The sequence below is a fragment of the Lotus japonicus genome, chromosome 6 (assembly GCF_012489685.1).
Source record: "Lotus japonicus ecotype B-129 chromosome 6, LjGifu_v1.2".
Classification (NCBI taxonomy): Eukaryota; Viridiplantae; Streptophyta; class Magnoliopsida; order Fabales; family Fabaceae; genus Lotus; species Lotus japonicus.
This window is the reverse complement of record NC_080046.1, coordinates 45,566,375-45,577,507: the sequence shown is the minus strand read 5'-3', so window position 1 is coordinate 45,577,507 and position 11,133 is coordinate 45,566,375. Positions and strand designations below refer to the sequence as shown.

The following is an 11,133-nucleotide window of genomic DNA, read 5'->3' as shown; positions in this document are numbered from 1 at the left end:
GCGGGTAGAGGTCGAGGGCGGCGTAAAGTTGAGTTTACCAGCATTTCGACGCTGAAATCCTGTGATACTGAGCCGAAGCGTGCGAAGAAGGAGCATGTGGTTTATCCCCCACTCAAGGGGGATCTGCCCCTGATAACTGGTGTTGCTGGAAGATCTTGGGCTTGAAGTCATGGTACGCGAACGAGGATGAGGGACATTTCCGGAAGCAGTACTACGTCTCTGAAACGCAGATCAGACGGGTCACGAGACCTATTCTCCGAGCGCAGTGGAGAGACTTCCTTTCAAGCCGCCCTTTGGTATTTACATGCACATTTACACCGTGAAGAAGGTCAGGGTGCGAATGCCATTTACCGACTTCCAGGAGAAGGTGCTCAATCATTTGCAAGTGGCGCCTTCCTAGTTCTACCCAGGAGGTTGGGCCTTCGTTCGAGGGTACGAGGCGATCTGCGTTTTGTTTGGGAAAGAGCCCACACTTTCTCTCTTCTTTTATATGTTCGAGTCGTCTCATATGTAGGGGTTCAGAGGGTGGGGAATGGTGAGCCTAAAGTCGAAGGTGGCTTTATTCCATCCTTTGCCCGAGTCATATAAAGATTTTAAAGGAGGTGAGGAAGGTGAAAGGGACAACCAAAAGGAGGAGTTCCCGAGGGACGATGTGCCCAAATTTGACAGCACGGGTGCCCAAATTGACGAGCGTGCTGACGGAGGTGGCGATCAAGAAAAGAGGGTCGAGCAGAAAGGTTCTGGTAAAAGGGGGACGAGGAGGAAGATTGGTGTAGAGCAGCCCAAACCCAAAAGGCAGTGAAGGTAGGTGAAGAACTCGGAAACGAGTCTCGTTGTCCCATCTTAGTGTGGGGCAATGACATCGTGAGCAATGACGAGCACTACGAACGCATCGATGAGATCGTCTTTCAGGAGGTTGATAAGGAGTTCTTGGAATCTCAGAATCCTACTTATTTTCGTGTGGCACCGATTGGGCCTGGAACGACTTAGTGGTTTGAGACAGTTGAAAATGGTAGGAGTCGTCCCCGATTTCCCTTAGCCTTGAACCAGGGTCCTAAAGTATTGTACTAACGACATAGGAGCCTTATCTGTTGTCGACCGAGACTTTTATAATCTCCTAGCAGGTTCGATGCGGTATTGCGACTACCGAGGGAAGAAGAAACCGATTAGGCCTCTAAGGGTGTACGATCTTTGTATGTACATGGCCCGAATGGTGGCCAGGGAATTAAGTGAGTATTTTTCCTTTCTCAGTTTTTTGTTAAGTTAATCGTGTTCTAACTTTCTTTTGTCCTTTCTCTTTTTTCAGGAGCTAAGATGGATGTTGTCCCTAACCTGTTGGCTACTCTTCAAATCAACGATCAAGAGGTCACTGATGACGAAGAAGAAGCCCCGCAGAATGACAAGCAAGGACAGGATGAGAAAGCTGGTCCTAACTAGGAAGGTCCTGGATCTGGGGGTGAGGAAGATAAAAGGGACGACCAGAAGCAGGAGGTCCCGAGGGATGATGTGCCCAAATTTGACAGCATGGGTGCCCAAACTGACGAGCGTGCTAATGGAGGTGGCGATCAAGAAAAGAGGGTCGAGCAACAAGGTTCTGGTGAAGGAGGAGACAAGGATGAAGATTGGTGAAGAGCAGCCTAAACCCAAAAGGCAGCAAAGGTTGTGAAGAACTCGGACACGAGTCTCGTTGTCCCATCTCAGTGTGGGGCAGCGAGGTCGTGAGTAGTGACGAGCACTACGACCGCATCGCTGAGCTCGTCTTTCAGGAGGTTGATCGAGAGTTCTTGAATTCTCAGAATCCTACTTACCTCTTTAACAATGCCCTTCGCAATACTTTATGTTTGGTGTCAGTGATTCGTTATGCTCAGAATGACGCGATGTCCCAAATTTTGGAGGGTCGGGAGCGAGAGCTGAGTTTGACGAGCACTCTAGAGAAATTGAAGGGCGAGCTGGCCGACAACGTGGTGGTCATACAGGGGTTGACCGAGAATATGGATGAAGCGAACACTGTAAAGGCTGAGTTTGAGAGGAAGTTGGTTGTCGCTGTCAGTGTAAAGGCCAAGGTTGAGGAGAAACTGGGTATCCTTGAAGGTGATTTGAAAAGGGTCTAGGAGCCGCTGCTTTAGAGAGATGATCGGGTAAAAGAGTTGGAAGCTGAGCTCGGAGCTTTGAAGGTCGCCGAGCGAAAAAATAGTTGAAGAAAGCGCTACTTTGAAGATGGAAAACGCGGCGTTGAAGGAGACTGTTGCCACTCGGGATGAGAAGATCGTCGGTCTTGAGGCCGACACGAAACAACTCAAGACTAGTGTTGCTAAAATCAACAAGGCTGCTTTCACCAACGCCTTGAGCCAGCTGTAGATAGTCAATCCGGGAATCAATGTTGAACCGATCCACTGCCGGAAGTGTGTTTTCGGTGGTAAGATTGGTTCTTACAAGGAAGGGGTTTTCACACCTACTTACCCTCCGGAGAAAGCTACTTGATCAGCATTTTCCCTTTTCTTTTCAAACTTTTTGCTAAGTGTTTGAACTTTTGTTCTCATTTTTTGGATAACTGTAATCGGTGGATTTGTTATGATCATTTTTGCCGCTCCGATTTAGAATTGGGGCTTAATTAATAGTTTTATGGCGAGAACTCGCTTTTCGAATATTTCAAATCATAGTCAAGTTGTGAATATGATTCGGACTAGCATTCGAAGTGTGACAACATCCATATATATAGACATATAAGTATTTATATCATTTCTCCCTACGCTAGCACATAAACCTACGCGTAGGTCAGAGATTAATGAAGAATAGCACTCCAGGGTCTTACACTCTTGAAGCTTGAATATTGCTCATTTCAAAAAAAAAAATTGCTCATTTCATAACCTACATTCAAAAGACTGGTCATTATTATAAGACCTTGCAGTACTCTGAGGAATCAAGCAAAGTCGTTAAAATTTTGGATTTAGTAAAGCTAAGATCATGGCAATGGTGTAAAGCTGGCTTGAGTGGGTTTGGTAACTCATTATTTGAATGGTATTCAAGTCCCATGTTGTGTATTCAATACTGTTAGTGGGAGATTGGTGCGTGGTGGCCTTGGGTGCATAATTGTGTATGGTGCGTGGTGGATGTCTATTATGTGGAAAACTTGGTTTTGATGTTGGCTTGGTGGGTGTTAGTGCCAGCACGTTGGGTTTGCTTAAGATTGTGTAGTCAAGCTTTATTGTTAGTTTGTAACCATTTCATTTGGTGGTTCTGTTTTGTCCCTTGTCTGGGTTTAATTTTTTTCTTTCTTTGCTGTGACTCTCTTGTATTATTTGGGTGGAGTACCCCTTGTACTCTATTATTTAATACAGTTTTGCTTATAAAAAAAAAAAAAGCAAAGTCTTTAAAAAAGTGTTCTCTATTTGTGTAATGTTGCTGGATTAGGATTCCCATAGTTTGAGTTAGAAATGCAATCAAATTACGTGACACTAGAACATCAAAGCGAACCATTAACTTGATATATATGGTAATGGAACTATTATTAGAAAAAGAAATTAGCAGCAACACACTCATTTTCCTCTTGTTACAAATGAGAGTACAGACCAAAGGAACAAAAGAGAGAAGAAAAGAAAATTAAGGCAACTGCAAGGGAAACAAACACATACCACAAGAGGATCACTTTTATTTTTTCATCTTATTCATGATACAACAAGATCGATCACTTGCACTCATAAATTCTATTTCTTACCAAGTTCAGCTCTCCATTTGATCCGAAAAGCCCTAGAAAGCTTAACAACCCTGTCAGTCTCAGGTATAATCCCCTTGACAGCAGGGTCAGCAACAAACCTTTCAGCCCATTTAACCAAAGCTGGAGCCTTTGATTCAACCAGAACTTTCCTTTGATACTCTTGTTCTATGGCACTGAGCCACCCCAGGAAGCTCCCAAAAGCAATATCAAGGTACCCAATTTTATCTCCACCGAAAAAGGCCTTTCCTTTACTGCATTTGACAAAAGCATCCTCCATATTTTCAAGCACTGTATCCAATATATCATAATATGGCTTCCTTTCTTCCTCATCAACAGTTACAATGGTTTCTATCGTAGGAAACCACTAGAGCATGTTTCAAAACCAAAATCAATTCTTTAGGATCAATTCTACTTTGTCAAAATCAATTCTACGCGTGTACCAGTAAATTAGAATCAATTCTACAAAATCAAGTCTACTTGTCGGAACAAATAATACTTGTTTATGCGTTAAACATAATCAATTCTAATATTTGACAAGTGAATTTCATAACATACCATAGAAACCTCAACTTTTCCATAAAGATACTCAAACATAAATCAAATCATTTTAACGCATGTTTAGCGTACCTAATGTAGCAGAATCAATTGTGTCCAGAATGAACACTGCTAACGCTAATTTAAACAATAAATTCTCATCTCATTTTCGATGTCAATGAACTTCAAACGGAAATCAATCTTCAAATTAAAATTTAGTTTCTAAATTAAGTAAAATAATTTGACAAGTGAATTTCATAAACCATAGAAACCTCAACTTTTCCATAAAGGTAATCAAACATAAATCAAATCATTTTAACTCAAATCAATCTTCAAATTAAAATTTAGTTTATAAATTCAGTAAAATAAATTGATGCTAAATTAATACAAAGAAAATAAGAAGTTACCTTATCATCTATGTAAGCAACCCAAAACCTAGCAAGTGCTCGATCATAAGCATCAGAGGGGAGAATAGAAGGGGTAGTGGACCAAGTTTCATCTATGTATTGAACTATAAGCATAGACTCACAGATGGGTTTACCATGGTGGATGAGAACAGGGACTTTGGCATAAACAGGGTTGGATTGAAGAAGAAGGTCGCTTTTGGGGGAGAATGTTTCGTGCTCTTCAAGGTTTTCATATTCAAGGGATTTGATTCTGAGGGCAATCTTCACCCTAATCACATAAGGACTCGACCATTTACCAAGAAGCTTCAGCTCACTGTTTGCCATTGTCGATCACCACTGTATTTGATAAAATTAAGGTATACGACTTTTTATCAGCAACAAAAAAGTTCATTGCTTAAAACAAGTAAACTCTCATCATCAATTATGCAACAGTCAAGAATAATTTCCGAAAATGGAAATTAGTCAAATTATTACCAAATGAAGAGAAACGGCAACACGATCCCGAGAACCAGGACCACCGTCCGGAAAGAAATCCGGCGACCGGAACAGCAGGCGGAAGGAGGCGCGGCCGTCGTATTAACTGATCCTTTACCGGAGACTCTCTTGATTTCCTTAGCCATGAAGGGAATTTATATAGTGGGTGAAACGCGTGTTTGCCATTTTACCACTGGGTTTTCAAGTTATTTACGGTTTTGACACTGATTATTTTTCTCGTCTTGCCGACACTAGAAGTGGAAGTCCACGTTTGCCATCTTAGAATGGCAAATTTGGCATTTCCAAAGCAATTAAACACATTAGTTAATTAAATCCAAACACACTTATGTGACCTGGCTTCAGCATCTCTATCCATAATATTTACTACAACTTCTACACTAAGTTTTAAATCATTCTTTATAATTTCGTATAAAATGTAATTGATATGTATTAACTAATCACGGCATGTCACGTAAAAACATGTCACGTAAAAAGAATAAAAATAAATATTATTTTATATTATGACGGAATTCAATTGAATGACTGTGTAAATAAAGTTTACACTAACAGTGCACACAACTTTAACCTTTTTTTTATAATGTCCCTCAATTCTAAAAAAGTTTCAATAAAACTGACTGCTTGTTATTATGAATTTTCTCGTCAAAATACAGGAATGCCCTTCTCTTCAACCTTTGTCCTTTCTGATCCCATAATTTGCAGTCATCGTCATATGGTTTAGACCCACCACCCGCGACACCGTCAACTTCAGAGCCGCCCGCAACCAACATCGTTCCTGCTTCTGCCCTCTCCCACCATATGGTTAAAAATTCATCTCTCATTTCTCTTTCTGCATCTGATTGGGATTTCGGGGTGGAGCAATCGCAAAAATAGATAGTTTAGGCCCAATCAAGCGGTGGACCAAGGTGGAAACAACCCGAGGAAGAGGATCACCCAACCCTCCAAGTTTTTTGTCGCCTCAACGTGGAGCTTAGAGTCGTGTATAGACATTTTGTAGCCTAAAGTGAAAATATTAAAGTAACTTTCTTTAGACAATAATCTTAGAGAGACTTAATATATCATCTAAATTATCAATTTTTTATATTAAGCAGCTCAAAAAGCTAGAAGGTTTAGATGCCAAGCTGGAAAGGAATATGTCAAGCTTGAAACATTGCTACCAAGGGAGCTTAGTGGGACATTGGAAATGGTAACATTACATGCTTCTAGAAAGACCAATGGATCCCCTCTGAAAATACTCTTATGGAATATCTGCCAGAGGATGGAGAGAACTGGCTGTGCAATCTCCCAGTCTCTTTCTACGCCTCAGATGGTAACTGGAATTGGGACATTCTCAGACCTCGTCTGCCCCATCACATCTGCAGTAAAATTGCTTTAATTAAGGCCCCAACGATGATGGGAGATCATGACAACATCTTCTGGAATCTCACATCTGATGGTAAATTCAAATTAAGCTCAGTGTACCCTCTCATCCACAACCAATATGATGTAGATTGCTCGAGAGTGTTCAATTCTGTTTGGAACTATAAAGGTCCTCCTAGGATCCAGAGCTTCCTCTGGAAGGTGGCCCATAATAAACTCCTCACAAACCTTGAAAGGAGCAAGAGAAACATCACTTCCTCTACTGGTTGCCCCCGCTGCCTTAGTGTAGATGAATCTGTGATGCACGCCATTCGCGATTGTATACACATCCAAGAAATCTGGAATTTCTTCCTAAATAGGCGTGACTGGAGCACCTTCTACAGCCAGGGCCTCTCGAATTGGCTCTACAGAAATCTAGGTAACCGATGTGTGAATAATTCGGGTTTCAATTGGTGTACCCTCTTTGGCATCATAGCATGGCAACTGTGGAAAGATAGATGTGATCTCATCTTCAACAACCACATTACCTTGCCTTGTAACTTGATCATAAGTATCTCAAGCCTTGCTGCTGACATCTCTAGGAATCTTAGCATCCCAAATGATTTCTCCAATTTACATATGCAGTTATCCCCTGTGTCCTGGAGGAAGCCTCATGCTGGAACCTGGAAAATTAACTGTGATGGATCCTTCCTGAGACACAACGGAAGCACAACATGTGGTGGATTGATTCGGAACCATGAAGGGAAACTCATTAATGGCTTTGCAAGCAGACTCTGTGAGGGAAACCCCCTCACTGCAGAAATTGGGGGAGTTATCAAAGGTTTGAAGCAGGTCAAGGATCTCAATCTCAACCGTGTAGAAGTGGAACTAGATTCCAAGGAGGCTTTTGAGTTAATCACTAACAGATGCCCCTCTGCCCACCCGAATGCTCCTTTAATTAGTGAGATTTTTGAACTGACCTCCCTAGATTGGTCAGTCTCATTCAACTTGATTTTTAGAGAAGCAAATGCTAGTGCAGATGTCATTTCTAGACTGGGTCATAGAGTAACAGAGGTGACTTTTGATGATCAAACTGTCCCTCATTTCCTTATTAGTCTGTTGAAAGATGATGTAATTGGGAAATCTTCCCTTAGATTGTCTTGGTTTGTTTTTTGGGTCTTAGACCCTCCAAATTATCAAAAAAAAAAAAGTTGATGATAATAATCACAAAGACTGAGAAAAATATAGTACTTGTAATGAAGCACCTATTTTTATCGACGAGGTGCATGTTATATTGTTATGGCGTAATTTATTAAGGAGTTATAAGGTTCTTAATTTAGCTAGCTTTTTATCTGTTACGGACCAACTCTAGTGACTGGAAAAAGTTGAACACTGAAACTGTGAAAAAGAATGGTTTTTATTTTTTCGGATTCTGTTTTGGCCATGGGTAAGATTTAAGCTATCATGTATTTTCCTTCTTGAGCATTCCAAGTTGTAGTTTCTACTTAATTAATTTCTACATGGATTAGACTTTTACATATTGGGCATTTATTTTATGTGGACTTACATTTATATGTTTTCTACAAACTTCAGCTCTTCTTATCTTTGAATATTTGAAGCACCATAAAAGCTCTTTAATTAATTAAAAAAAGTTAGAGGGTTGTGTTTAATTTATTATACAAAATTGATCAAATATGATATTTGTCTTCATATAATAATAACATATTGAACTTTCTGTTGTTTATACACTATAATTGGTTTACATCCTCGCTTTATGGGGATGGTTTTCCTACTCCGAAAAGAAAAAGAGAAATTGATTAAAGAAATTTTTATAAGATAGATGTACACTATGCCATGTCAAAATCATTCCATGCTGCCGGTGCACAAGAAGGAGCTTTTTCAGTAATTGTTGGCTTGACATTAGCACATTTAGCGGTTGTTGGGGCACCGTTAAATGTAAGATCAACTTCATTTAGCTCTACCCTGTACATGGTACACCACTGCTGCAAACAAGAACTACCCCTTCCTGAGTAGTTGAAGTGCCTTTGTTTGTTCTTGAAGGAGACCTTGCTTATCTTTATTTTTTTTGATGGACTCTAAGTCATTCGAAGCAACCAACAAATGAATAAGTATTGTCAGTTAAGTACTTTATTTTATACACAATTTAATCACATAAATTTTAAACTTGAAATTTTAGTTTTTAAAACAATAATGCATGTTAACCACTGCACTAATGAATTCAAATATTTTTAGTAAGGCTTTGATTAAATACCTATTTCCATGGACAATACTCTTGGTCTATGATAATAGGGTTCTTTACATTAACCATGGTAATATCTTCAAAATGCATATCAGTTATAGGAGATGTTCCCGGAGCGCTAGGCCAGGTCTTGATCCCCACACCATTATCAGTTTCTGTCAAAGTGCAATTCTTAACTAAAAAAACTTCTATGCTACCAACCTTAATATCATGACTTGGTTCGCAGTTGACATTTTAGACAGTTACATTTTTACTTCCATCTCCTAATGAGACACAATCATCTCCAGTGCCAATATTAGTGTTAAGAGTCTTGACATCAGTTGATCTTCCAATATGGATTCCATCTGTGTTGAGACTCGTAGCAGGGGCAGTGACTATGAAACCATCAAATGTAATATTGTTGCGACCCAAAACCATGACATTGAAGCTTTTGCTATCCTTAGAAGTGATGTCTTGGATAATTGTATTATTGAGAAAATAAAAACCAAGGTACTGTTGATATTTGACAAAAAAACTCAATTATATATTTATAATTGTTTGATAAATGTATGTGACATTAAAATGCTAAGATTGGTACTTACGATGGGAAGCATTTTGCAATCCTTATTTGTTCCACGATTATTTTGTTTCCAAGCAATTGCACCTACACCATCAAAAACTCCTTTACCTAATAAGGTAAGAAAGCCAACATAACTAAACCTGACCCATTGTTTAGTTCCTTTGAGTTCACTAGGGTTTCCTGGTGCTAGAATTGTACCATCAATTTGAATTTCAATAGGGGCTTTGCAAGGACCTTTGACTTCTAAAGCGCCCATTTTGTATGTACCACCACCAGAAATCACAATTTTGGATGAAGTGGTTGACGCACATGCCTCAGCCCAAGCACTTGTGAAAGCCTTTTAGAATGCGCAAAATACAAATAAATTAGTATAAACAATACAAATCGAGTCTACCCCGGACACTATCCTTTGATTTTGTTAATGGCCGAGTTTCAATCCAAAAGTGAAATTATTTTTCTCAATATAAATTCAAATGAATCAAATATCATGCGAATAGAAAAATGATAGGATTCTCCATTTGATTTTCCACCAAATTTTGATATATTAATGACCCCTGATTGTGCTGAACTAAAGTCACATAGAAACTAGACAAAAGAAAAGACTATGATGATACTGAGCTTCATAACCATTATGATTATTGTTTTTAACACGTTATCTCTTTACACTTCTCTTGAATTAATGAATACACTATTGAAGTATGGTGGACCATTATTTATACTCAAAACTAAAATTTGTGTAAAGGTATTGAAGTATGGTGGACCATTGTTTTAAGTTGTAATTTTAAATTGTGATATTTTAATTTGTGTAAAGGTAAGGTAAGAAAGCTATTAAATGAAAGAAGATTCAGAATATATTTATATATCAAATGTAATTAAATTGAAGAAGTTGATAACAAACTTAATTGTACACTACATTTTTAGTATATTACACATATGTATCATCTTCCTCAACCATAAGTATTTTCAATCTCTTTGGTAATGTTACTTTAAACAACACAAATATAATTTTTCGTGAGAGCATATATGTCTTGGAAAATATAATCTCACATAGTTCAATGATTGATTTTGACTTTTGCTGATTGTCATTGTGTAACAAACGTTATTGGAAGTTGTTTCTTCTTATGATAAAATGTCATTTACAATTATATGCGGTAAAAACTATCCGTGGTGTAAGCATTTTTGCACCAGTGCTACTTCCTGAAGTATTTGCGACTCTATTATCGGTTCTCCTAGATATACAGTAATTAGTCTTATTCCATTGCCCATTCCTAGAGTTAGATTGATGTTCCTGAGTAGCATAATTGACATTCCTACTCTGAGGTGCAATAATGGTTTGAGTATCATTGAAATTTAAAGAATTTAAGAACTTCACTGGGTACATGAACTCTTGTTCAGTTTTTTTTTTATAAGCAAAGAAATGCATTAATGGGAGTACAAGACGTTCTCAACCCATAATACATCAAAGAGAGACTAGAAGAAGAAAAAAACAACAAAAGAGTTAGTATTGCTCTTTCTCTGAGATAATCTTCATTTTCGAAATGGTTTTATAAATTTGGATTGGTTTTGCAAATTTGGATATGTGCTCTCAACAATTTGTTTATGTGAATCATTTGTATTCTTTAGTAGAATAGGCTTGATATTTTTGTTCATGTTGGAATGTTTTCTCTTTCTCTACTAATTGTTGATATTTTTTCATCACCAATTTACAATAACCATTTGTTGAATTAAGATGCCAATACTCTAAGCTGAGAAGATGATGAAGTGTCACCGATCATACTTTTAGAAAACATAAAGATCTTCAAGAAACCAACAATGCCTTTTAGCATCC

General features: G+C 38.5%; 1 protein-coding gene and 1 pseudogene across 1 annotated transcript; both read right to left on the bottom strand.

Annotated features, from left to right (window-relative positions):
- Positions 1-3,463: 3,463 nt before the first annotated feature.
- Positions 3,464-5,289, bottom strand: LOC130724248 (glutathione S-transferase U18-like). Its single transcript, XM_057575443.1, has 3 exons — positions 5,131-5,289; positions 4,657-4,992; positions 3,464-4,079 (listed from the first exon to the last, which is right to left on the bottom strand). Exons 2-3 carry the CDS (start codon positions 4,978-4,980, stop codon positions 3,705-3,707), a joined length of 699 nt encoding a protein of 232 aa, XP_057431426.1. The 5' UTR covers positions 4,981-4,992; positions 5,131-5,289; the 3' UTR covers positions 3,464-3,704.
- Positions 5,290-8,333: 3,044 nt separating this feature from the next.
- LOC130725405 (polygalacturonase-like) lies at positions 8,334-9,935 on the bottom strand (annotated as a pseudogene).
- Positions 9,936-11,133: the final 1,198 nt, after the last annotated feature.

Excerpts from the sequence above, each read along its gene's own strand:
- LOC130724248 (XM_057575443.1), bottom strand. The coding sequence starts at position 4,980 with ATGGCAAACAGTGAGCTGAAGCTTCTTGGTAAATGGTCGAGTCCTTAT. Across the intron at positions 4,080-4,656 it reads TTGCTTACATAGATGATAAG|TGGTTTCCTACGATAGAAAC; the intron begins GTAACTTCTTAT and ends AACATGCTCTAG.